This window comes from Euleptes europaea, chromosome 2 (assembly GCF_029931775.1).
Source record: "Euleptes europaea isolate rEulEur1 chromosome 2, rEulEur1.hap1, whole genome shotgun sequence".
Taxonomy (NCBI): Eukaryota; Metazoa; Chordata; class Lepidosauria; order Squamata; family Sphaerodactylidae; genus Euleptes; species Euleptes europaea.
The window spans coordinates 135,325,671-135,350,805 of NC_079313.1; the positions used below are offsets into that span (position 1 = coordinate 135,325,671).

The 25,135-nt window shown below is 46.8% G+C and overlaps 1 protein-coding gene across 1 annotated transcript in view; it reads right to left on the bottom strand.

Annotated features, from left to right (window-relative positions):
* The window catches only part of RTEL1 (regulator of telomere elongation helicase 1), a 157,696-nt gene that overhangs the window by 39,627 nt on the left and 92,934 nt on the right, over positions 1 to 25,135 (bottom strand). The window contains exons 25-29 of the mRNA XM_056844911.1: positions 19,639 to 19,786; positions 15,019 to 15,167; positions 13,558 to 13,653; positions 10,725 to 10,932; positions 2,400 to 2,537 (exon numbers count right to left, since the gene is read on the bottom strand). Of these exons, the coding sequence (XP_056700889.1) occupies positions 2,400 to 2,537; positions 10,725 to 10,932; positions 13,558 to 13,653; positions 15,019 to 15,167; positions 19,639 to 19,786 (739 nt within the window). The remainder of the gene's footprint in view (positions 1 to 2,399; positions 2,538 to 10,724; positions 10,933 to 13,557; positions 13,654 to 15,018; positions 15,168 to 19,638; positions 19,787 to 25,135) is intronic.

Genomic DNA, 25,135 nt, shown 5'->3' on the forward strand with positions numbered 1-25,135 from the left:
AAGATCATGTAACCGCTTACTTAAAGGTACACTTGGTCTTGGAGGGTGTTTGCTGTTTCCCCTCTGTCAGGGGACCAGAGGGGTTTACAGCTGAATGCTACTAATATTTTTAGAGTGTATTAGCTCCCCGCTTGCTAGTGGGATAAATAATATATATCAGAGACAGAAATTCCCTAGTCAGTGATTGGAGAGCTGGGTTGTGTTATTGCTTAAACCAGTGAAATACAAGTATTTAGTAAATTCGTATTGTACAATCAGATTATTAAACCATGATTACTAAATATTATTTTTTTTCAATGAAGACTTTAGATTCCTTCAATTTATTTGACATACAGAGCAGTCCTAAGGAGAGCTACTCCCGTCTAAGCCCATTCATTTCAATGGGCTTAGACTGGAGTAACTCTGCATAGAATTGCACTGTTAGTCTCCTTAAAAAAATCTAATTTATGAAACCAATAAATTCGTTATGTTATGTTATGTTATGTTATGTTATGTTATGTTATGTTATGTTATGTTATGGGGCAGTGGTTCCCAAACTGTGCTCCAGGGAGCACTTGGTGCTCCGTGAAACATCTCCTAGTGCTCCGTGAAGAGATTGGAAAGAAAAATAGTACAGTCATTCGGTTTAGTATATAGGTGCTAAGTGAAAATTAGTGCTCTGTGACAAATTCCTCTCCTGAAAAGTGTTCCATGACTCAAAACGTTTGGGAACTGCTGCTGTAAGGAGACCTGCACATCTATTTCAGAACCCACTTCACATCTTTTTTGCCCTTAGGTATTTAAAAAGAAGAGGAAAATAAGATCAACATCTCAGTAGCTATAATTCCCACTGTTCTTCACTGCATTTTTTAATTTTTCCTTTTTTGTGTGCTTCCTTACCCTCCTTCCAACCCCCTTCTTTCTATCTCATGCCAATATAAAAGCTGTTCTATCAAAAGCAGTTGAGCGCAGAAATTATACATAAATTAATTGAAACAACCCTTTTCTTCTGTAAAGAACAACTCCCCCCCCCAAAAAAACACACACCCAGCTACAAAATTCCTAACAGACCAATAATACTGAGGGTCAGCCACAGTACTGACAAGTAATATACAGTCTTACAAATAACTGAAATATGCCCACACTTGTAGCAGAATTAATCAGTGAATTAATTAACAAATTCACTCAAAAAAACCCAGTGCTAAGATAATTAGTGAAGGCAATCAGTAACAGATCAATTAATCTAGTTGAACACTAATAAATTAATTATGGGAGACAACCAGTGATAAATACCAAGAATTCAACATAATAGAGATAAATGAAGTCATTACATCTGGAGTCAGCAACCATCTAGATTAAAAGTAAAAGTAGCCATCAGTCACAAAATCACAAATAGATCAACCACAATAATTTACTCCAAGGTTCTATGTCAGATCAACCACCGATTCCCAAAGTTTCATAATTTCATTAATCAATGCCCACAGCTAGTAGGAAAGCATAAAAACATAAGAAAGGCAATGCTGGATCAGACCAAGGTCCCTCAAGTCCAGCAGTCTGTTCACACAGTGGCCAGCCAGGTGCTTCTAGGAAGCCCACAAACAAGACTTTGACTGCAGCAGAACCATCCTGCCTGTGTTCCACAGCACCTAATATAATAGGCAATGCTCCTCTGATACTGGAGATAGTAGGTATGCGTCATGACTAGTATCTCTATTTTGACTCATAGCCATGGATAGCCCTCTCTTCCATGAACATGTCCACTCCCCTCTTAAAGCCTTCCAAGATGGCAGCCATCACCACATCATGGGCAGGGAATTCCACAATTTAAATTAAAAAGTGGATGCAAAACTTCTTCAGTCAGTCTTTAAACAGGTGACATCACTTCTTGGTGGCCACTTACATTCATACATATGATGATGAAAGGTACTAGAAACAAAACGTCTCCAAATAGCTATATAAGTCTTATAATTCCCACTGTTGAGAGCCAGCATGGTATATTGGTTAAGAGCAGTGGTTTGGAGCAGTGGACTCTGACCTGGCTCAGTGGTAGAGCATCTGCTTGGCATGCAGAAGGTACCAGGTTCAATCCCCAGCATCTCCAGTTAAAGGGACTAGGAAGGTAGGTGATGTGCAAGACCCCTGCCTGAGACCCTGGAGAGCTGCTGCCGGTCTGAGTAGACAATACTGACTTTGATGGACTAAGGGTTGGATTCAGTAGAAGGCAGCTTCATGTGTTCATGTGAGGCCTTTGCTCCTTTCACTGTGGCTGTGCAAGTTGGAAGGGAAAATGAAGAGGGGGACGTAGCCACAAAGTTGTAATTGGAAGAAGTGGCATTTTAGGAGGAGACACGCAGCAGCCCTTGCGTACCCTCTTAACTTGTACCGACAGAATGTGGCTGAGTCCTCCTTGTGAACCTCACCTGAGTTCTTGGCTAGCTGCAGCCTCTCCTCTCGTCCAAGGCTGTGCTCAGGTTTGTAGCCACAGCCCACCCCGGTCTGCCTGCGGCAAGCTTCGTCATACTGCTTTTTGTGCTGAGGCCGGACAAACTGGTAAAAATCTAGGGCACAAAAGAAGAAAACCACAGTTAAGCCCACAGTAAACATTAAAACCGTCACCTGCTGCCAGAAGGCTCTGTTAAAGCGCCACCGAATCCTTAGATATTTGCCCGTTTCGCCTGGCAATTTCAGGAGGCCATGACGCATACTAGAAGAAAAAGTTGGTTTTTATGTGCCAAAGTTCTCTGCCACTTAAGGAAGAATCAAACTGGCTTACAATCACCTTTCTTTCCCCTCCCCACAACAGACACCCTGTGAGGTAGGTGAGGCTGAGAGAGCTGTGATTAGCCCAAGGTCACCCAGCTGGCTTCATGTGTAGGAGCGGGGAAACAAATCCAGTTCACCAGATTAGCCTCTGCCGTTCATGTGGAGGAGTGGGGAAACAAGCCCTGTTCTCCAGATCAGAGTCCACCGCTGTCAGGCTGCTATCTCGGTTTCGTTATTGCCTCTGTCTCTGTGCTGTGTTGTCTGCCCCCCAAGGTCGCATGCCTAGGCCTGGGAACTCAGCTCCTGGGAAACTGTATTCATGCGTGTAATCTCCCGCCTTGCCTGCCTTATAATATCTCCCAGCTAGTGAGCCTCTCAGAGCTGTCATTTTATCCGTTTGCACTGTATGCCTATTTGATCAGTAAAAACCATCTGTTTGGACTCTATATGACTTTGTGGTGATTTCTGGTTCTGTGGGCCAAGGGCTGACATTATGACAGCTCTCACTCATCTTCACCGTTCTCCTAGCCAGGCTGGAGCCCAGGGGGGTTCGCCTGCCACTTGGATGGGAGCTGTGCAGCTCTCCAGGTGATTTACTACCCTGGAGCCCTTCTCAGAGGATCCTACTCTGTTACAAGACTTAATCGCTGAACTTTTCCGGACGACCCGAGAGGTTTGCCGCTTGAGGGGACTGGTACAGGCGCAGTGGCAATCTCTTACAGGACGTCTCTGGATGTTAACATCGGAGGATACTGATGCTCGTTTAGATCTTCAGGACTTGGATCAATTACTGGACGATGCCCGATTGGCGACTGAGGATTTACAAATATTAACTGGACTTTTGGACAATCTTATTTCTCGACAAACTCTTTCTACCATGGCGGGAGCCCCACCGGAGGGTTTTTCCCTGATCCCGGATGCGGCCAGCTGCCAGGCTGAGGCCAAGCGAGTCGCTATTAGCACCGCTCTTCTCCTTGTGGAATGTACAAAGGACACCCCGGTAGCCACCTTGGCTCAAGTTTTGACCCCGACGTTTGGAGCCGAGGCATCCGCACTGGCGGTTCGAGTACAACCTCTGCTGGGCGGGGAACCTGACCCCATACTCTTGCTCCTCGAGACAGAACTTTTGCCGCGCATTACGGCAGAGGCTGCCCTAAGACTTGAAAACGCCAAAGTTCTTGCGGATCAGCAAGCCGCCGAAGCGGCTAGGGTCGCAAGAGAGAGAGAGGCGGCGGAAGCAGCCAGGGCGGCTGCAGCAAGGATTAGGAATCAGGCGAACGTGGACACGCGCCCCAAGGACTATGTACTGGGACTATCAGGTCTAACTTTTTCCCCGGCGTTTGTCCCGTCGCGTGCGACCCAACGCGCACGCCGTTTGGCTGACCGACGTCGAGACTCAGATGAGTCTGAAGACGAGGATTTATATGGGGATAGCTCTCAATGGGCCACGAGCTTCCGAACCAGTAAGCCTCATCTTACTGGTGGCCCAAGTGAGGAGGTTCATCTTTTACGAGCCCAGAATCGGGAGCTCTCCGACCGTGTTGATCAACTCCAGGAAGTAATGGAACTTATGCTTCAAGAGAACAGGCAATTACAACACACCCTGATAGCTCAGAGACAGCCCGTTCCGATACCGGGTCAGGGGGTACCCGTACAACCACCCGCTAATGTGCCTGCTCCACCCTTACCTCCTGGAGCTCCTGTTGCTCCTCCGCCCGGACCACCCGTGCAACCACCTGCTAATGTGCCCGCTCCACCCTTGCCTCCTGGAGCTCCTGTTGCTCCTCCGCCCGGACCACCCGTGCAACCGGGTCAACCCGCGCCCGGCCCTTGGAAGCAACTCAAATTGAGGACTACGTATGACGGATCTCTTGAGACTTTGCCTTGTTTCTTGCATCAAGTGGACAGTTATATGCGAGAACAAGGTCAACTTTTCCCCACGGAAGATAGCCGGGTGCGGTACGTAGCTTCCCTCCTGACAGGCAAAGCGGCTGACTGGATGGTCCTCCAGTTTGACACCCGCTCTCGTGCGATTCGTTCCCTCAACAACTTCATGACTGCCCTGAGAAGGAGGTTTGAGGACCCCTTCCTGGGGGAAAGAGCCAAAACGGAACTCTTACAATTAAAACAAGGCTCTGCTACAGTTCGGGAGTTTGCCGATGAATTTCAGCGACTGGCAAGTAAAATTGTAGGTTGGCCCGAGACCACCCTAATCCATCATTTCAGGGAAGCCTTGCATCCTGACATTCTGAACTGGTCTTACATGCGGGGCGATCCCGATACCCTCGAAGGCTGGATCCTATTAGCCGAGGAAGTGGAAAGCCGCCGCCGCTTTATTTCTCTCGTCCGTCAAAAACACAAGGAGAAGGGCACCCAAAAGCCTCAACCCAAGGCACCACTGCTCGTCCCACGAAATCCCCCACGTCCGCTCCAGGAACGTGAAGCCCGATTTCAGAGGGGTGCCTGTCTTACATGCGGAGAAATGGGCCACTTTGCAGCCGTTTGCCCACGCCGCCAGGAATTATTTCGTCCCAGCACGACAACCCGCGCCCGAGGTCGTCCACCACGCAGAGGCACCGCGGCCACCCGCAGCGCAGCTCCGGGAAGGCCCACACCCTCTGCACTCCATGCCGGGGACCCAGCCTCCCTGCCTGCTTCCAACGACCCCGCCGGGTCGCGGATTACAAGTGCCCCATTGGGGGACAGCTTTCCCTCTTCGGATGAGGAAAACCCTTGGATTTCTCCAGCCTTAAACCTGGAATCTCCCCTCGACTTGTCAAAAAACGGCTCCGGTCTGTGGTGAATGGAGCATCTCCACAGACCTCTCAGGATCTTCCTATCAAACCGAATGCTCCTACCAAAATCAAAGAAGTGGACTCCACCGTCTACGTGGATGCAGTTTTACAACAACTTAACGGAGGTCCACAAATCCCCGTCAAAGCACTAATTGACTCCGGTTGCTGTCGCACTCTCATAAGTGAAGCCACGTTTGCTGCACTCAGAGCCGACTCAGAAGCTTTACCCGCCCCCGTCCAATTTGCTCAAATGGACGGGAGCCAATTCCAGGGGGGTCCAGTTGATCACCGCACCATAGGGGTGGCAATGGGAATTGGTTCCCACTGGGAACAAATAGACTTCACTATAGCCCCTATCCGATTTGAAGTGGTCTTGGGAATTAACTGGATTAAAGGACATAGTCCCAGTATTGATTGGGAAACAAACACTATCTCTTTCGCTAGTCCCACCTGCGACCAGCATCGGCAAAACTTTGCTCTGCCATTTCCGCCCGTTCCAGCATTAACCTCTACTGCCCCAGTACCACCAGCTCTACCCGCTGTATACCGGGACTTTGAAGATGTCTTCGACCTTAGGGAATGTGATGCCTTACCCCCCCACCGGGCCTCAGACTGTGCGATTGAAGTAGTAAAGGACTGCACATTAACCAAAAGTAAGATTTACCCTATGAGCGCTTCCGAGCGCACTGTCCTCCGGGACTTTTTGGACAAAAACCTCGCCAGAGGGTTCATTCGCCCTTCGAATGCCCCAAACTCGGCCCCCGCGTTTTTCGTCCGGAAAAAAGAGGGCGACCTTCGCCTATGCATTGACTTCAGAAAGCTCAATGCGGTTACCCAGACCAACGCCTATCCTATCCCATTAATATCGGATATTTTGGGACAATTACAGGAAGGCCGTGTGTTCTCTAAATTAGACTTGGTGGAAGCCTACTACCGAGTCCGTATCCGCGAAGGAGATGAACACCTCACTGCCTTCTCTAGCTGTTTCGGAATGTATGAATTCCTTGTAATGCCATTCGGATTAAAAGGGGCCCCGGGGGTCTTCATGCAACTCATCAATGAAATTCTACATGACCTTCTATATCGTGGGGTGGTGGTCTACTTAGATGACATTCTCATTTATTCGAAAACTATGGACGAGCATGTGACTCTGGTCAGAGAAGTTCTACAACGCCTGCGTAACCATCAACTGTTCGCTAAACTAGCTAAGTGTGAATTTCACCAAAGCAAACTCACGTTTTTGGGATACATCATCTCCCACCAAGGTCTTCGCATGGACCCCGCCAAAGTCCAAGCCGTTCTCGATTGGACTCCCCCCACCAACCGTAAGCAAGTACAGCAATTTCTGGGATTTGCAAACTTCTATCGGGGATTCATCCCTAACTTCGCCCAAGTGGCTCTACCCATTACGGACCTGCTGAAAACTAAGGGAAAAGTAAGCTCGGCTGCCTTACCCTCCGCAAAAATCCTATGGACTGAGCAATGCCAAGCCGCCTTTCTGGCCCTCAAACGCCTCTTCACTTCGGAGCCGGTGCTACGGCACCCAGACCCAAATCGAATGTTCATTGTGCAAGTCGATGCTTCCGATGTAGCCATGGGAGGGGCTCTCCTCCAGCAAGGACCGGACGGTCTTCTTCACCCTTGCGCTTACTTTTCAAAAAAATTTGCGCACGCTCAATTAAACTGGCCCATCTGGGAGAAAGAGGCCTCTGCAGTTCATCATGCACTGACTTTATGGCGGCAATTCTTGGAAGGGTCTACAGTACCCTTTGAAGTTTGGACCGATCACAAAAATCTAGCTGCCCTCACGGGGTCCCATAAGCTATCGGCGAAACAACAACGGTGGGCGGAGTTCTTTGCTCAGTTCCGTTTCACCCTGAAGCACGTCCCTGGGAAGCAGAACGTCCTCGCGGATGCCCTCTCCCGTTTACCACAATATCCGGTAAAACTCGAGAGACCCACCAACTCTCTGTTCACCCCTATGCAACGTGGGGCCCTACCTATGCTGGCTGTGCAAACCCGATCCCAGCATCAGCACACCTTCCCTAACTCGCAAGCTCCGCCAGCCCAACCGGCTGCCCAGCCGCCACCGCAACAGACCGGAGTTCCCGCCCCTCCTACCCCTCCGACCGCTCAGCCGCCTGCAGTCTGCGCGCCGCCGCACGTAAGCACTAGCCCTATAACTGTTTCTCAGATCTCCATGACCGACGGGGGGGCTCCCTCCAAAATCCCCATCTCCGAATCCTTTTTAACTGTCCTTCGGGACCAGTGCCTTTTAGAACGTTCCGCTCATACCCTACCTCCTGGTGTTTTGGAACAAGGGGGGTCCTGGTACAAAGACTCAAAATTGTATGTACCCAAAGCTCTCCGGAAAGACGTTTTACATTTAGCTCATGGAGCCAAAACAGCTGGGCACTTTGGGTTTCTGAAGACCCTTCACTTATTGCGCAGACAGTTCTGGTGGGGGGGCATGCGTTCCGACATTGACTCCTTCATCCGCAGCTGTCCCGTTTGTGCCGCTGCGAAACGATCGCAGGGCAAACCCCCGGGACTGCTACAACCTCTTGAAACGCCCAGCAGACCTTGGGAAGTGATTGCTATGGACTTCATGACTGATCTCCCTCTCAGTGGGGGTAAAACTGTGTTGTGGGTTGTTACTGATTTGTTTTCTAAGCAAATACATTTGATTCCATGCGCAGGGATCCCCTCTGCTCAGAAACTGGCCCGCCTCTTCGTGACGCATATCTTTCGTTTACATTCGTTTCCACGTAAAATAATTTGTGACCGCGGAAGTGGTTTCGTTTCTAAGTTTTGGAAAGCTTTCCTCAAGTTGGTGGGGGTGGAACAGGGATTGTCTAGTGCATACCATCCTCAAACTGATGGTCAAACTGAACGTGTCAATGCTGTACTTGAATGTTATTTGCGTTGTTATGTTAACTACCACCAGGATAACTGGGTGGAACTGTTACCTTTAGCAGAATATGCCTACAATAATGCCATGCATCAATCCACAGGTTTTAGCCCGTTTTTTGCTGTGTATGGACAAGATTTCAGTCCCATCGCTCCTACAGATGATGTAGAGGGGGAGGGGAACCCCGACATTGCCTCCTGGGCACACGCCCTCCGTACCACTTGGCCCTGGCTCGTTAGCAACCTCGACCGGGCCAAACGTAAATACAAAGCGCAAGCTGACAAACATCGCTCCCCCGGGGGTGATCTGCAAGTGGGTGCTTTGGTTTACCTTTCCACCAAAAATCTCCGTTCCACCCAACCGTGCCATAAGCTCAGCGCCAAATTCATTGGCCCTTTCCCCATTACTCGGGTCATAAACCCTGTCACAGTGGAACTGGCTCTCCCCAAATCCTTGAGGCGTGTGCATCCTGTTTTCCACATAAGCCTCCTCAAACCCCATGTTGCTTCTCCACGGTGGCATCCGGACCCACCGCCTGCGCAACCCATCATGGTGGGGGGGGAAGAACACTTCGAAGTCTCCAAGATCCTTGACTCCCGTATTCACCATGGCAATCTGCAATATCTAGTTCGTTGGAAACATTTCCCCCCTGCCTATGACGAATGGGTGCGCGCACGGGATGTCTCCGCCCCCGACCTCGTCGACGCCTTTCACATTGCTTACCCGAACAGGCCAGCCCCCTTGCGAACTGGGAGGGGGCCTTGAGGGGAGCAGAATGTCAGGCTGCTATCTCGGTTTCGTTATTGCCTCTGTCTCTGTGCTGTGTTGTCTGCCCCCCAAGGTCGCATGCCTAGGCCTGGGAACTCAGCTCCTGGGAAACTGTATTCATGCGTGTAATCTCCCGCCTTGCCTGCCTTATAATATCTCCCAGCTAGTGAGCCTCTCAGAGCTGTCATTTTATCCGTTTGCACTGTATGCCTATTTGATCAGTAAAAACCATCTGTTTGGACTCTATATGACTTTGTGGTGATTTCTGGTTCTGTGGGCCAAGGGCTGACAACCGCTCCAAACCACCACTCTTAACCACTACACCACGCTGAGATATAGTGCAGGGGATACAATGGGATATATAGATGCCCAACATGGTGTTCATGGGCACCATGGTGCCTGCTGACACCTTTCCTGGCACCCATCAAGTGTTTTTTGAAAGTGGGCGGGGCCAGGTGGAGCTTTTGCCCAGCTGGGCTTCTGATTGGCTGTGAAGTTTTTTAAAAAAACATTGCTTTGGGAGCACCCCACTACCACTGGGGAACCGATGCCCATGTGGACATAGGAATCAGGAGCCTGAGGCCATGGCGAAAGAGAAGTACTGAACTCACAGCTAGGTGCTGGATCAGAAGCGGCGGCATTCCGGGAAAAGGGCAAGTTATAGGCATGACTTGTTATAGGCATATAGTTATGCGGTCAGCTAAAGTCCCAATAGCCACACAGCAGAACATAGGCCGCATTGAGCAGACCCTGCTCCTTGACACATTCTGTCTTGCCTGCAGACCTAGAATCACCATCCGCCTTCCCACAATCAAGCAGCTCCAAACAGGTTCAAGCTGCATAAATGGAAGGCCCCCCTCCAGTGATTAAGTATGAACCACCACATTCCTTGAATCCTTATTCAAAACAAAAATTAGCTAAGCAAGTGCAATTTGGAGCTCTCTATGAACAAGAAGAGTTGGTTTTTATATGCCGACTTTCTCTACCACTAAAACAAGAATCAAACCAGCTTACAATCACCTTCCCTTCCCTCCCCACAACAGGTACCCTGTGAGGTAGGTGGGGCTGAGAGAGCTCTAAGAGAGCTGTGACTAGCCCATGGTCACCCAGCTGGCTTCATGTGGAGGAGTGGGGAAACCAACCCGGTTCACCAGATTAGCCTCCGCCGCTCATACGGAGGAGGGGGGGAATCAAACCCGGTTCTTCAGATCCGAGTCCACCGCTCCAAACCACTGCTTTTAACCACTACACCACGCTGGCTCTCAAGTGTGATGTCAGAACCTTACTCAACCTCCAATCGAGTCCAGTGCTGTTTTCCTCCACAATATGAAGAAAGTTACTAGCAGCCAGCTTGCTCCACACACCTGCTCAGGGATTTTAAATTACTTTTCAAAAGCTGATGTAAAGGCAGCCACCTCAGGGTACCGTACTTTATTCACACATACGCACAAAGTAGCCCCCCCCCCCACCTGGAACAACAGCAAATGTCCACTGTGACTACATTTTACCTCTCAACAGAATATGCTTTTCTGGGTCTTCTGCAAAAAGGGCGCTCATCTGGGACAGCAGGGCATCGAAGTCGTTTGTTTTCGTGTATCGCTGGAGAGTCTGTGAAAACCTGTCGAAATTCAGCCGGCTGAGGGACCGCTTCACCACTGCAATGAAAGCCGCAGATCTGGATTTCTTGGGCTCGAGGGGCTCTGCTACATGACTAGCCTGCCACGATTTGAGAAAGGGGAAAAGAGTGTGAAAGTCCATGATGGCCAACTTTTGACAGGCAGTCTCAGATCAAATTCTCTCTGGTCAATGACCGGCTCGGGGAAAAGAGAGCCAAGGCCCTTCCTTGCCTCCAAAGCAATTGCAGGGAGGGAGGGACCCGGATCTCTGTTCTCGACTCTGTCCCCACCTACAACCGGGGGAGCCTTCCCTTCAGCAGTTTTTTTTGGGGGGAGGGGGGCTTGTTCCATCTTTGCCCTTGCAGATTTCCACGTTTTGTAAACAAATCTTAAAATCCTTTCATCGTTAGAAGACTCGGAGCTAGGTAGCATCCTAGAATCATAGAGTTGGAGGGACCACCAGGGTCAACTAGTCCAACCCTATGCATAATGCAGGAAATTCACAACTACCTCCCCCCACACACACCCCAGTGACCCTTACTCCATGCCCAAAAAGATGGCCAAGATGCCCTCCCTCTCATGATCTGCCTAAGGTCATAGAATCAGCATTGCTGATAGATTGCCATCTAGCCTCTGCTTAAAAACTTCCAGGGCAGGAGAGCTCACCACCTCCCAAGGAAGCCTGTTCCACTGAGGAACCACTCTGTTAGAAAGTTCTTCCTAATGTTTAGACGGAAACTCTTTTGATTTAATTTCAACCTGTTGGTTCTGGTCCGACCTTCTGAGGCAACAGAAAACAACTCGGCACCATCCTCTCTATGACAGCCCTTCAGGTACTTGAAGATGGTTATCATGTCCCCTCTCAGTCTTCTCCTCTTCAGGCTAAACATACCCAGCTCCTTCAACCTTTCCTCATAGGACTTGGTCTCCAGACCCCTCACCGTCTTTGTTGCCCTCCTCTGGACACGTTCCAGCTTGTCTACATCCTTCTTAAACTGCAGTGCCCAAAGCTGAACACAATACTCTAGGTGAGGTCTAACCAGAGCAGAGTAAAGTGATACCATCACTACATCCTGTGAACACCTTCTCATTAGGACCCAAGCAGGGAAGTCAACCCAGACAGAAAATAATGGCAGGAGTGTCTTCCTTACCCCTTCTTTTTCTAGAAGGTACGTTGCAATTAAAATGTATCTGCTGCTCACCAGGGGCAGGATCTCCGTCAGCAGTACAGGGTGTGGAACTCAAGTTCTGGTACTCATACATTAATTTGGTAGGCTACTGCAGTGCCCTGTATGTGTTATATGTGGCATTAGATTTTATCCTGAGATAAATGCATACAGATTTTGTACTTACATTATTTTTAGAGTGTATAACCTTGGCCTTGGATTTTTACTTTTATTTATATTTTCTTGACCTTCTGGGTACTTAATTCTGATGTAGAGGGTAAAGTCCCCCTCCCCTTTGTTGTTGGTGTAATGCTGCCTCTATGACTAGACAACACCTGAGACCCTGGAGAGCAGCTGCCAGTCTGAGCAGACGATACTGACTTTGATGGACCAAGGGTCTGATTCATTATAAGGCAGCTTCACGAGTTCATGTGGGTGTCTTCCTTATCCCTTCTTTTTCTAGAAGGTAAGTTGCAATTGAAATGTATCTGCTGCTCACCAGCGGCAGGTGCTCCGTCAGAAGCACAGGGTGTGGAACTCAAGTTCTGGTATGCTGAACTGACTACCCTGCTATAGTCTGGGTGAAGGCTATTCCCTGAGACTCCTCCGAGCAAATGACCTGGGAATTATTTCTGCTGCTACCATGTGCATCTCTGCTCCATATGACTGTGCCATCTGGCCATTCTCAAAGAGAAGTGGGAACACAGGGAAAGGGAATCAGAGGAAGACCGTCAAACCTTGGCAAAGAGAAAAAACATCTTTTTTTCACTCAAAGATCTAGCTCACTGAACAAAAGTATTTCCCCTCCCCTCTGTTTCTGCAAGCAGCAAAATATTGGCCAAGTGTCATGACTGGCCAAGTAAGACTCAGAGGAAGATGAGACACTTCAGGACTTAAACCTTTACACTAGGGGTTTTCCCCAAGTGCTTGTATTTGCGTTTTGATTCTTAGTCACAACTTCAGAGAGGACATCCACGTCGCTTGAATGGAGGCATGCTCCAGGAAAGAAGTAGGCCTCCTGGATTTCTTTCAAGCGTTTTTTATAAGAACATAAGAAAAGCCCTGCTGGATCAGACCAAGGCCCATCAGGTCCAGTAGTCTGTTCACACAGTGGCCAACAAGCTGCCTCTAGGAAGCCCACAAACAAGATGACTGCGGCAGCATTATCCTGCCTGTGTTCCACAGCACCTCACATATAATAGGCCTGCTCCTCTGATCCTGGAAAGAATAGGTATGCATCATGACTAGTATCCATTTTAACTAGTAGCCATGGATAGCCCTCTCCTCCATGAACATGTCCTCCATGAACATGTCCACTCCTCTCTTAAAGCTTTCCAAGTTGGCAGCTGTCACCACATCCTGAGGCAGGGAGTTCCTCTTCCTAAAGCATTTATCTGTCCATATTCTCATCACAAGCTGGAGACCAAGGAGACACTGATTCATAGGGTCGCCATGAGTCGGAAGCGCCTTGATGGCACTTAACACACACAAAGGGCTGCAAACACCATGTATGAATATTCCCATGATGGCTTCTCAGGTCGGGCTCCGGCATCACGTACCAGATTGTTGACTATCTTGATTTTCTTCCTGCCTCCCTTCTGTCCATCTGCGACTTTCTTCTCATACTGAAGGGAAAGAGTTGACAGGCGTTTTGCCTGAAAAAGATAACAATGCTAATACAACTTCCTACCTTCTGCTCTGCATTCCCCAGCCAGATGCAACTCAACATCAAAGAACAGCTTTGTTCTCCCATCGGGATCACCAAATGCAATAAAATATGTGACCTTCTGGAAGACATATGTTTCATGGAGAACAAACAGAGAAACGAAAGGAGGGTTCGGGGTTTTTTTGGTCCTGGAATCTTTGGGAATTCCCTAAGAACAAAGAAAAGCTGACAATCCAAATCCAAACGGTGTCAATGTCTACCTACTTCCTCTCACTTGACTTGATTTGAATATGCACATTAAATGGTAGAGGTGGTGTGGAAAACAACATCAGTCAGAAGGGGAAAAATAAATTGAAACAGATAAACTGAAACAACATAAAGACAGCCAGCTCAAACACTCCTCGAATGTGAAATCTTTTTTAGTCCTTAACAGCCAGACAAGCTTTTCAAAAAGTCTCTTTACTTATAAGCTGGTATGTCTGACATGCTCTCACGAAAACCGATGTGTGTGTCCCATCTGCAAGTATTTCTCCCCCCCTTCCCCTCCGTGCCTTGACCTCCTCTTCAGCTGCAGCATCAGGGGCAGGGCCCCCAGGAGCTGCTGCGTTAGCAGGAGGGTCTCCTGCAGCCAGCAAGGCTCTCTGGAGGCACTGAATTGGGAGCAGGGCCCCTGGGAGTCACTGCATCAACTGCACAGGTAAGTAATCTATGCATGCCCACATAACGTTATTATTTTTTGGGGGGGTTAAACCCCTCAATATAATTTTTTTTTAACTTTTAGGATTTTTTTTTGCAAACTTGGGGAGTCCTCCAAGTTTGGGGGGGGGATCCTTTCTCTCGGTGTGGGCCAGATCTTAGATATCCGCAGATCTGTCCACACTTAAGAAATAGATATACAGATATTCAAACTCAATCCCTAAACATGGAAAATCTACCAGAGGTCCTCTAGAATGTGCCTCAAATACAGCCAATCATCATTGCTGTGTGCCGTCAAGTTGCCACCAATTCCTGGAGACCCCCAAGACCGTGGCGCTTTCAAGGCAAGAAACGAGCAGAAATAAGTTTGCCATTGCCCTTCCTCTGCATAGCAACCCCAGCCTTCCTTGGTGGTCTCCCACCCAGGAAATAACCATGACCAACCCTGCTTAGCTTCCAGGCTCTGATGATAACAGGCTAGTCAGGGCTATTTGGGCAGCTTAATAAAGCCCAAACCAGGTTTAAAAACCAGTGCGTCCACTTTCTGTACCATATGAATAGCTCTTGGGCAGCACCCCTTAAGCCTAGCAGCGACGCATTACTGTGCTGCAGGCTTTTGGAGGGGAAGGGAGGGATTGTTAGCACTGTGCATACATACCTTTTCTTCTCCTGGCAAGTCCTCTTCCCTCGCTGCCGCTCCACAGCTCCACTCATTGTGCTCCAGCGCATCCAGGAGGGTCCCGGGCTGCTTTCTTGAGGAGGCTGGACCCTGATCGTACTCCACACACAGGAGGGGCACTCCATTATCTGATAACAAGGAACATAAACAGGAAACTCCTTATAACCCGATTGTACATATTTGATTTTTTCTCTGCTCAGGACTGGCTGAAGTTGGCAGGAGGAGGATAGGACTCGCAATAACAGGTTTAAATTAAGGGAGGAAAGGCACCAGCTGGATATTAGGAAACTTTTTTTTTACAGTAAGAGTTGGATAGTGGAATCAGCTACCTAGGGAGGTGGTGAGCTCCCCCTAACTGGCAGCCTTTAAGCAGAGGCTGGACAAGCACTTGTCAGGGGTGCTCTAGGTTGACCCTGCATTAAGCAGGGGGTTGGACTAAATGGCCTAAATGGACCCTTCCAACTCTGATTCTACATCCACTTAGGCTGATCAAAACACACTCAGAAGGCCCTGGAATTAATAAAAACCTACCATTGGGGAGCAGCACCTTCTATTTAAAAGCAGGGAGCCAGCATGGTGTAGTAGGAAGCATGCCAGATTAGGATCAGAGAGAGCCAGGTTTGACTATCAGCTTGGGGGCTGGGGGGTGGCACACAGAGAAAGGGTTAGTAGCCTCAACTCAGATGACACACCCCAGGGATTGCTTTTACCTTTAAAAAAACCCCTTGGGCCATCTTGACGATAGTTCTCCAGGTATCACCTGCCGTTTGACCTGAACTCAGTGGTGGCTGGCCGTTTGGATCAACGTGGGCTGCAAATGAGCACCAAAGTACAAGAGACTGTGTGTGGTGTGTGTGTGTGTGTTATATGCCGCCAAGTCACCTCAGACTCATGGCGACCCTATGAATCAACGTTCTCCAAAGCGTCCTATCCTTAACAGCCTTGCTCAGATCTTGCAAAATTGAGGGCTGTGGCTTCCTTTATTGAGTCAATCCATCTCTTGTTGAGGCTCCCTCTTTTTCTGCTGCCTTCCGCTTTTCCTAGCATGATTGTCTTTTCCAGTGACTCTCATAATGTGACAAAAGTACAATAGTCATTTTAGATCTGAATGTGGGCACTCCTCGGGCAGGAAGCAATTCTCTCACACACACTAAAGGTAAACACCCTATCCCCCCCCCCGTTCTATGTTATTCTCATTATTGGGGGGGGGGGCAACCTACTGCTTATTCCGGGCACTATGGGCCAAATTAAGCGCCATCTGGAGTTTTTAAGGGTTTTTAATTGGGCTTCATTGTTTAATTTTATAATTATTACTTTTACTATTAATATTATATGTTTGATGTTCCCCGTCCTGAGCCTAGTCTTGGCAAGGAGGGAGGGTTATAAACTGAGTAAATAAAAAATAAACCATTTCAGGTATAGTAATTAAATATAGACACTGACTTGGATGTTCCAGGCTTGCCTGGATCTTGTCAGTTCTCAGAAGCTAAACAGGGAGGGAGGCACTTGGGTGGCACTTGGATGGGAGACCACCAAGGAAGTACAGGCAATGGCAAACCACCTCTGAGAGCCTCTTGCCTTGAAAACCCCTTGGGGGGGGTTTACCGTAAGTTGGCTGTGTCTCGATGGTACTTTACGTACACACCCACACAAATTAAATGTCGCTGGCCGCCCTAACCCTCACAGCTGTTATACTTAGTTCCGTCTGCTCACCCATTCATTTACATTTTAGAGGCGCCTTAAGTAATTTTAGGATACTCAGTTTACATAATTTTATAGGACTATTTTAAATGTTGTTTTAATGGTTTTATTGACTAAATGGGTTATTATTCCTTTGTAAGCCGCTCTGAGCCCGGTTTTGGCTGGGGAGAGCAGGGTATTAAATTGAAATAAATAAATAAGCGTATTCCCGCCTCCCATTTTAATTTGGAAAAAGGCAGGACTCAGCTTAATAGAAACGAACTGCACTTCTTGTCCACATGAGACTGAAAGCTGGGGATATTGTAAGGAAGGCTTTGTTCCAGTAAAGGCACAAATTGCCCTGTTTCCACTACAAGCATGAATTGGTTTGCATGCATGAGTTGGTTTGTAATGTTGTAAAGCTTCTCCCTGGAAGCTGTAGAACTACACTAATTGAAACCCAGATAGAATGGACACCTCAGGTTGGAAAGGTACCACGAAGTCTGAAAGGATGCCTTTGTGGTTGACAACGCAAGGAAGCCATAAAAGGCTAAAAGGGTTGCATTCGAAAGATGAAACGTTTTCCCCAATGAGGTAAACAGAAAGGAGCATGGGTTCTTGCAAAACAAATGTAAGTTGACCATAAGGTGAGCAAAAATAGAATCCGAGGAGCAGATTGCTAAAAACATTAAGACAAGCAATAAGAATTTCTTCAAATATATTAGGGTTAGGAAATCGGCTAGGGAGGCAGCAGAACCCTTGAATGTCAAAGGAATGTAAGTTTGGCTTAAAAAAGATGGGGAGATGGCAGAGAAACTGAATGCTTTTTTGTGTGTGTCTGTTTTCATTGTGGAAACTGTTGCTCATGTAGAGGAGTGGGGAACTGAACCCGATTCTCCAGATTAAAGTCCACCACTCTTAACCACTACACTATGTGGGCTCACTAAAAGGGATTAAAGGGGAAAAAATGAAGAGGGATACTTCAACTGACATGGTTCACAGCATTAGGGAAATAGTGGGAATTTTAAAGCAAACCTTGAAAAATAACAGGTCCCAATCCAAACTCCATCTACTTCTACATCCCGTTTCCATCTGAACGACTCCCCTTTTACATAGCCAACAGATAAGACTAACTCAGCCAATCCTTTCATTCGCATGTCACAGTCGTCATCAAGAACATAGTACGGTTTGGCACAAAGTGCCCATCCAGAACACAGAGAGGTAAAGTCAACACACAAGCACTTTTCTTCCAGGACAAATAGAAGGCTGCTCTTGACCATGTTCTCACAGCCACAACACAGGCTGCAACTGGGAGGGAGAGAGAGCAGGGACCCAGCGGCTGGACCCTTTCTGGTGGTAACAGCCACATGCTGTGGGCACAGAGTTCCCAGGATTATGAAAGTTTAAGCCATCAACAACTTTTGCAACCAAATCCTCATCATGCTCTCAACACTTGACTGATTTCAGAAGTGTCAGCAACTGGAAGCTAATTCGAAGAGCATGCAGAGAGGCACCGGAGGGCACTTCTCATGCCCAGCCCTGAACTGGGTTTTGCCTCTGGCAAAGGACAAACGTCTGACAGCCTTCCAGTAAATCTGGCTGCCTTCAGTGGTTGGGAAACTGAGGTTGGGGAGGAAGAGACAAGTTTCCTTGTGCGCATGCTCCTGCCTGTTGAATGCAACTATTAAAACCCCATAGATTTAATGGGAGCCAGCATGATGTAGTGCAGGCATGGGGAAACTTTTTTCTGCCAAGGGCCATTTGGATATTTATAACATCCTTTGCGGGCCGCACATTCTGGCCCTAATCCCTTTAACCCCTCCATTGTCGCCACTTCCGCCCCCAGCCCTCTTGTAGTACAGAGGAAATAAGTTTCTCCACGGCCCGGGTGGGAAAGGGTTAATACAGTTTCTTGGGCAGTCCTAGCAGCTCCATAGCTAATAACTCTTCTGCAAGGGGGAAAGAAGATTCCTTTTCTCAGCAAAACAAACTCACATCTGCCTTGAATAGAGCTAATTCCTGTCCGCGGGAGGGGGCGGATCGCCAGTCTTAGATCCTTCCGAGCTAGAAATCTGCCAGGACCCACGAAGGACCAGACCAAATGATTTTGCGGGCCTTTTATGGCCCCCGGGCCTGACGTTCCCCACCCCTGATGTAGTGGTTAAGAGTGGTGGTTTGGAGCAGTGAACTCCGATCTGGAGAACCAGGTTTGATTCCCCACTCCTCCACATGAGTGGAAGATGCTAATCTGGTGAACAGGGCTGGTTTCCCCACTCCTCCACATGAAGCCAGCTGGGTGACCTTGGGCTAGTCACAGCTCTCTCAGCCCCACCTACACCACAGGGTGTCTGTTGTGGGGAGGGGAAGGTGATTGTAAGCCGGTTTGAGTCTCCCTTAAGTGGAAGAGAAATTCGGCATATAAAAACCAACTCCTTCTTCTAAATTCAGGTAAGCAAATCTGAGGGGTCATTCAGGTCAAAGGCAGCAGGGGCCCTAGAGGACTTCTTCCCAGTTGAGAGCCAGCATGGTGTAGTGGTTAAGAACAGTGCTTTGGAGCGGTGGAGTCTGATCTGGAGAACTGGGTTTGATTCCCCACTCCTCTACAAGAGCAGTGGAGGATAATCTGGTGAACTGGATTTGTTTCCCCACTCCTACACACGAAGCCAGCTGGGTGACCTTGGGCTAGTCACAGCTCTCTTAGAGCTCTCTCAGCCCCACCTACCTCACAGGGTGTCTGTTGTGGGGAGGGGAAGGGAAGGTGATTGTAAACCAGCTTGAAAGTGGCAGAGAAAGTCGGCATATAAAAATCAACTCTTCTTCTACTTCTTTAAACTCTATGATGACAGCACAAATGGCATAGGCTGGGGTGGGGGATATCACTGCCTATTTTTTGCGTGTTCAGAAAAGGCATCTACTTACCCGTCCTCCTCCTTTTCAGGCTCGGAACATGGTCATCCAAATTGCTGGCTTTTATCACAGAAAGGAACTCAGCACCTGAAGCAGAAGATGTGGACTCATCCTCTCCCGTGACAGTGCAAGAGGGAACACGGGATGGTGGTGGGGGCATCTGCACATAAGAGTGAAAGCGTTATGGTAGGAAAACCCCAAATGTTCAATTTTAGAAGCTGGACTCTCAAAGCGATGGGTCTCAAGAAAATCACTCTATCCAAACTCAATACAATGGCATTTACAGGTAGTAGTAATCAATAAATAACTGAATAGGGAAAAGGGCAAGTAAGTACTGAGCCATGAAGGAGCTTTGATAAGATTCTTAAGTGTAAGAATGTGTCACTGACAACCAAGATCAAGTTAATTCATGCCATAGTATTACGTATTACTATGCATGGGTGTGGAAGCTGGACAGTGAAGAAAGCTGATAGGAAGAATGCAGATTCTTTTGAAATGTGGTGTTGGAGGAGAGTGTTACGGATACTGTGGACCACCAAAAAAAAAAAATCATAGAATCATAGAGTTGGAGGGGGCCACCAGGGTCATCTAGTCCAACCCCTGCACAAGGCAGGAAACTCACAACTACCTCCTCCACACATACCCAGTGCCCAGAAGATGGCCAAGATGCCCCCCCTTGGGTTATAGATCAAATCAAGCCAGGACTGACCCTAGAAGCTAAAATGACTAAACTGAGGCTATCAAACTTTGGTCACATTATGAGAAGACAAGAATCACTGGAAAAGACAATAATGCTAGGAAAAGTTGAAAGCAGAAGGAAAAGAGGAAGACCAAACAAGAGACGGATTGACTCAATAAAGGAAGCCACAGCCCTCAGTTTGCAAGATCTCAGCAAGGCTGTTAAGGATAGGACGTTTTGGAGGACATCTATTCATAGGGTCGCCATGAGTTGGAAGCGATGGCATTTCACACACACACACACACACACACACACAACAGAAGTAGAAGGATCAAAATGGTGGCAGTGGACAGTGCCGTCAAGCTGCGGTCAATTTATGACAAAGTCGTCATGTTTTCAAGGCGAGTGACGTTCAGAGGTGGTTTGCCATTGCCTGCAGAATTAAGTACCCTAAGGTCAAGAACAAACATACATAAGGGCCAAAATTAATACTAAGTGCAAATGGTTTTCTGTAATTATATATAATGAATTTATTACGGACAAAAATCAACAACTTGTATATGGCCCTACTATAGCCTCAATTATTTCTATTAAAAATATGAACGCAAAACACAATTAGACACAAAATTACAACCAAACAATTAGACCAAAACGAAGACCAAACACGTTTCGGCCATGTGGCCTTCTTCAGTGGTCAAAATCCATTAAAATCCAGAATGCAATTATACCATTATACAGATATTCAAATTTATGTCAGTATAACAATATTTATGACTAAAGATGGGGTTTATAAAATATAAACGTTTACTTATGTAAACACCATCCAGGTTTTCCTTTTGAATTTAGTCTTCAATAAATCTGAAAATTTAATTTCTTTTATTAAACCCTTTTGAATGGGGAGATGTTGGAAATCTTGCCTGCTGAGCAAGGTATCCCAGTCATAAAGATGTCATCAAGTCTGAATAAGTGAAGCAGTATATATTGCCTGCCTCTGTGTATTAACCATGGACTTCCTTGGTGGTCTCCCACCCAACTACTAACCAGGCTGACCCTGCATAGCTTGTGAGATCTGATGAGATCAGGCTAGCCTGGGCAACCCAGATCAGGGCAGACAATCAGAGGTGGTTTGCCATTGCCTGCCCCTGCGTAGCGAAAGTGGACTTCCTTGGTCTCCTATCCAAATACTAACCAGGGCCAACCTTGCTTAGGGAGCCAGCGTGGAGTAGTGGTTAAGAGCGGTGTTTTGGAACGGTGGACTCTCATCTGGAGAATTGGGTTTTATTCCCATTAAAAGATATTAAGTTCATTTAAAAAGGGCAGCAAATTGAAATAATGAATCTCCCAACACAGGAAAAATCCAGGCATCTACTGATTCTTCACACAACACATAGTCAAATTGTGGGACTCCCTGCACCAAGATGTGGTGATGGCTGACAACTTAGAAGGCTTTAAGAGGGGATTAGACATGTTCATGGAGGAGAGGGCTATTCACGGCTACTAGTCAAAATGAACAGTAGTCATGATGCATACCTATTCTTTCCAGGATTAGAGGAGCATGCCGAATATATTAGGTGCTTTGGAACACAGGCAGGATAATGCTGCTGCAGTCGTCTTGTTTGTAGGCTTCCTAGAAGCACCTGGTTGGCCACTGTGTGAAAGGACTGCTGGAATTGATGGACCTTGGTCTGATCCACCATGGCTTTTCTTATGATCTTATGTTCTTGTGATGATGGTGCCTAAGAATCTGAAATGTTTCCTGCCCTGAACAACATATGGAATAAGTCAGAGGCTTCTTGCCCCTACTTCTTTGAAAGAGAAATTATGTCAGTATACACAAGCAGTTTGTATATATTTTGGGATCCAGAGTACTGTAGGCTTTCAGGCCACAAAGACCATGAAATAATAAAAGTACTACTTGAAATTTAAACAGGAAGAATGATATCATCATAGTATTTATTTAAGAACAGATCCATCGGATCCAACCCTATGCTCTTATCTGTTTTTATTGACTTTTTTTTTCTTTTAAAGATTCTCAGTTTATTCAAAAGTTGGGTCCTAAGTGCAAATAGGCTTCCTTTCAATTTGTTCCAAAATCTGGGAGAGCAAGGAAGAGAATGTGGAAAGTCCCCTATATTAATGTTATAAGCAGCTCAAAACAATCTAAGCCCTTTGTGAGTAATTGACACAAGAAAATGTTATTTCTATTTCTCATGGCTGAACATGTTTAAAATACTACTTTAAACAAAACACAGAACACCAAGGCCCACCATGTCCAGCAGTCTGTCCTCACAGTGGCCAACCAGGTGCCTCTAGGAAGCCCACAAACAAGACCACTGCAGCAGCGTTCTCCTGCCTGTCTTCCACAGCACCTGATACAACAGGCATGCTCATCTGATTCTGGAGAGAATAGGGATGCATCATGACTATTATCTATTTTGACTAGTAGCCACAGATAGCCCTCTCCTCCATGAACATGTCCACTCCCCTCTTAAAGTCTTCCACTATGCATAGTGTGAAGAAAGATTTCCTTTTACCTGTTTTGAATCCTTTGGCAAGGTCACGGCACTATAGAAATGTATAGGGAATCACGGGAGTGAAGTTTCACATAACATAGTTAGAGAGCTAGACTTGATTCCAGTAGCACCTTCAAGACCAGGGTATCAGCTTTTGAGAGTCAAAGCTCCCTTCGTCAGATACCAGAGCTTTGACTCTCAAAAGCTCATACCCCCAAAACCTCGTTGATCTCCAAGGTGCTAATGGACTCAAATCTACCTCTTCTACAGCAGATCAACACGGTTACCCTCTGAAATGTAACACGCTTAGTACTTTTTAGACATAACTTTCATGAATGAGCAAGTTCCCCTACCTATGCACTTTTTAAGTGTGATTTACAATGGATGCAATGAGGAAATCAACTGAAATTCTTTTTATTTCCTTCGCCCAGGTCTGGATACTTGATCTAATCAGATCTCGGAAGCTTAAAACAAAAAACTTCACATGGAGTGCCTTCGTGTTTTTGACCTCATCTCCACAGCTAAGGTTACTAGCTTCCTTGCTTCATCCCTGAAGACTGCTGGAATCCAATATAGTACAGTGTGGTGTAGTGGTTAAGAGTAGTGGTTTGGAGCATAAGAACATAAGAAAGGCCCTGCTGGATCAGACCAAGGCCCATCAAGTCCAGCAGTCTGTTCACACAGTGGCCAACCAGGTGCCTCTAGGAAGCCACTAACAAGACGAGTGCAGCAGCACCATCCTCCCTGTGTTACACCACACCCAAAATAATAGGCATGCTCCTCTGATACTAGAGAGAACAGGTATGCAGCATGACTAATATCCATTCTAACTAACATCCATGAATAACCCTCTCCTCCATGAATATGTCCACTCCCCTCTTAAAGCCCTCCAAGCTGGCAGCCATCACCACATCCTGGGGCAGGGAGTTCCACAATTTAACTATGCGTTGTGTGAAAAAATACTTCCTTTTATCTATTTTGAATCTCTCGCCCTCCAGCTTTAGCAGATGACCCCGTGTTTTAGCAGCGGACTCATATCTGGCGAACCAGGTTTGATTCCCCACTCCTCCACATGAGAGACGGAGGCTAATCTGGTGAACTGGGTTTGTTTTCCCACCCCTCCACATGAAGCCAGCTGGGTGACCTTGGGCTAGTCACACTCTTTCAGCCCCACCTACCTCACAGGGTGTCTGTTGTGGGGAGGGGAAGGGAAAGGTGATTGTAAAGCTGGTTTGATTCTTCCTTAGGTGGCAGGGAAAGTCGGCATATAAAAGCCAACACTTCTTCTTCTACATAAACCCAGTAAGGTTTACAAAGAAAAACCAAGCCAAACAAAACACTCAAAGCTTACTCTTAATTAAAAACATAAACTTGTATGCAAAAAAACTGGCACAAACAGGGAAGACTAAATGAGTCACAACGCTGCATCCACCAAAACCCCGATTGGATTTCATGGGCAAAATGCCAGATGCCCCCGAACAGGATTGGGCTCTGGCGCCCATCTGGCCTCATTCTCATTCAGATCCTGGAAAAGCTCTGTGGGTGTGCTGGTGGGGGCCAGGAATTAACCTACAACCAATCCAAAACTTAGAAAAGCTAAGAAGCTTCAGGCAAGGTAGGCAAATAAGTAAAACAAACTTGTTATTTGTAAAACCCAAAATTCTAAATTAAGTGAATATCCTTTAATAAATAGAAACCAATGTCCCCAAATAATCACTGCATACAAAACACTCATATTCTCCATGGCTCCACTTCTTTTTTTTTCTTTTCTTTTTGATAAAAAGGTTTTTTATTTATATATTTGGGAGGGTACAGAAAGGGGAAAAAAGGGAAAGGTAAAACGTTATATATATAAAAACAATACAATATAGCATTTTTCATTGGATAATAAACTCAGTTAGATAGAGCTAGAATTTTAGTCAGTTATCATACTTTGTGATACATTCTCTAAATTAAGAAATGATTGTAATATGGCGTTCGGTTAGTCTACTTATGCCACGCTGGTATTCTATCATTAAAAATCTAAAAATTACTTAACATTTAGTTAAAACATATTAAATAATACATAGCCTATTATAGATGTTCAAGCCAGCGTACTTCATTCAATTAGCTACAATTCATATAAGTATAAAATGATGCCCACTTTTCATCAAATTGCTCTATAGACTCATTAGGCTTTAAATTTAGCTCAAAAGTCATTTTAGCCATACTAGCATATTCCAACAGTTTTTCTTTCCAGTCTTCTATTTCAGATATATGGGTTTGCTTCCAAGTTCTTGCCAGAACCGTTCTGGCTGCAGTTGTAGCATATTTAAAA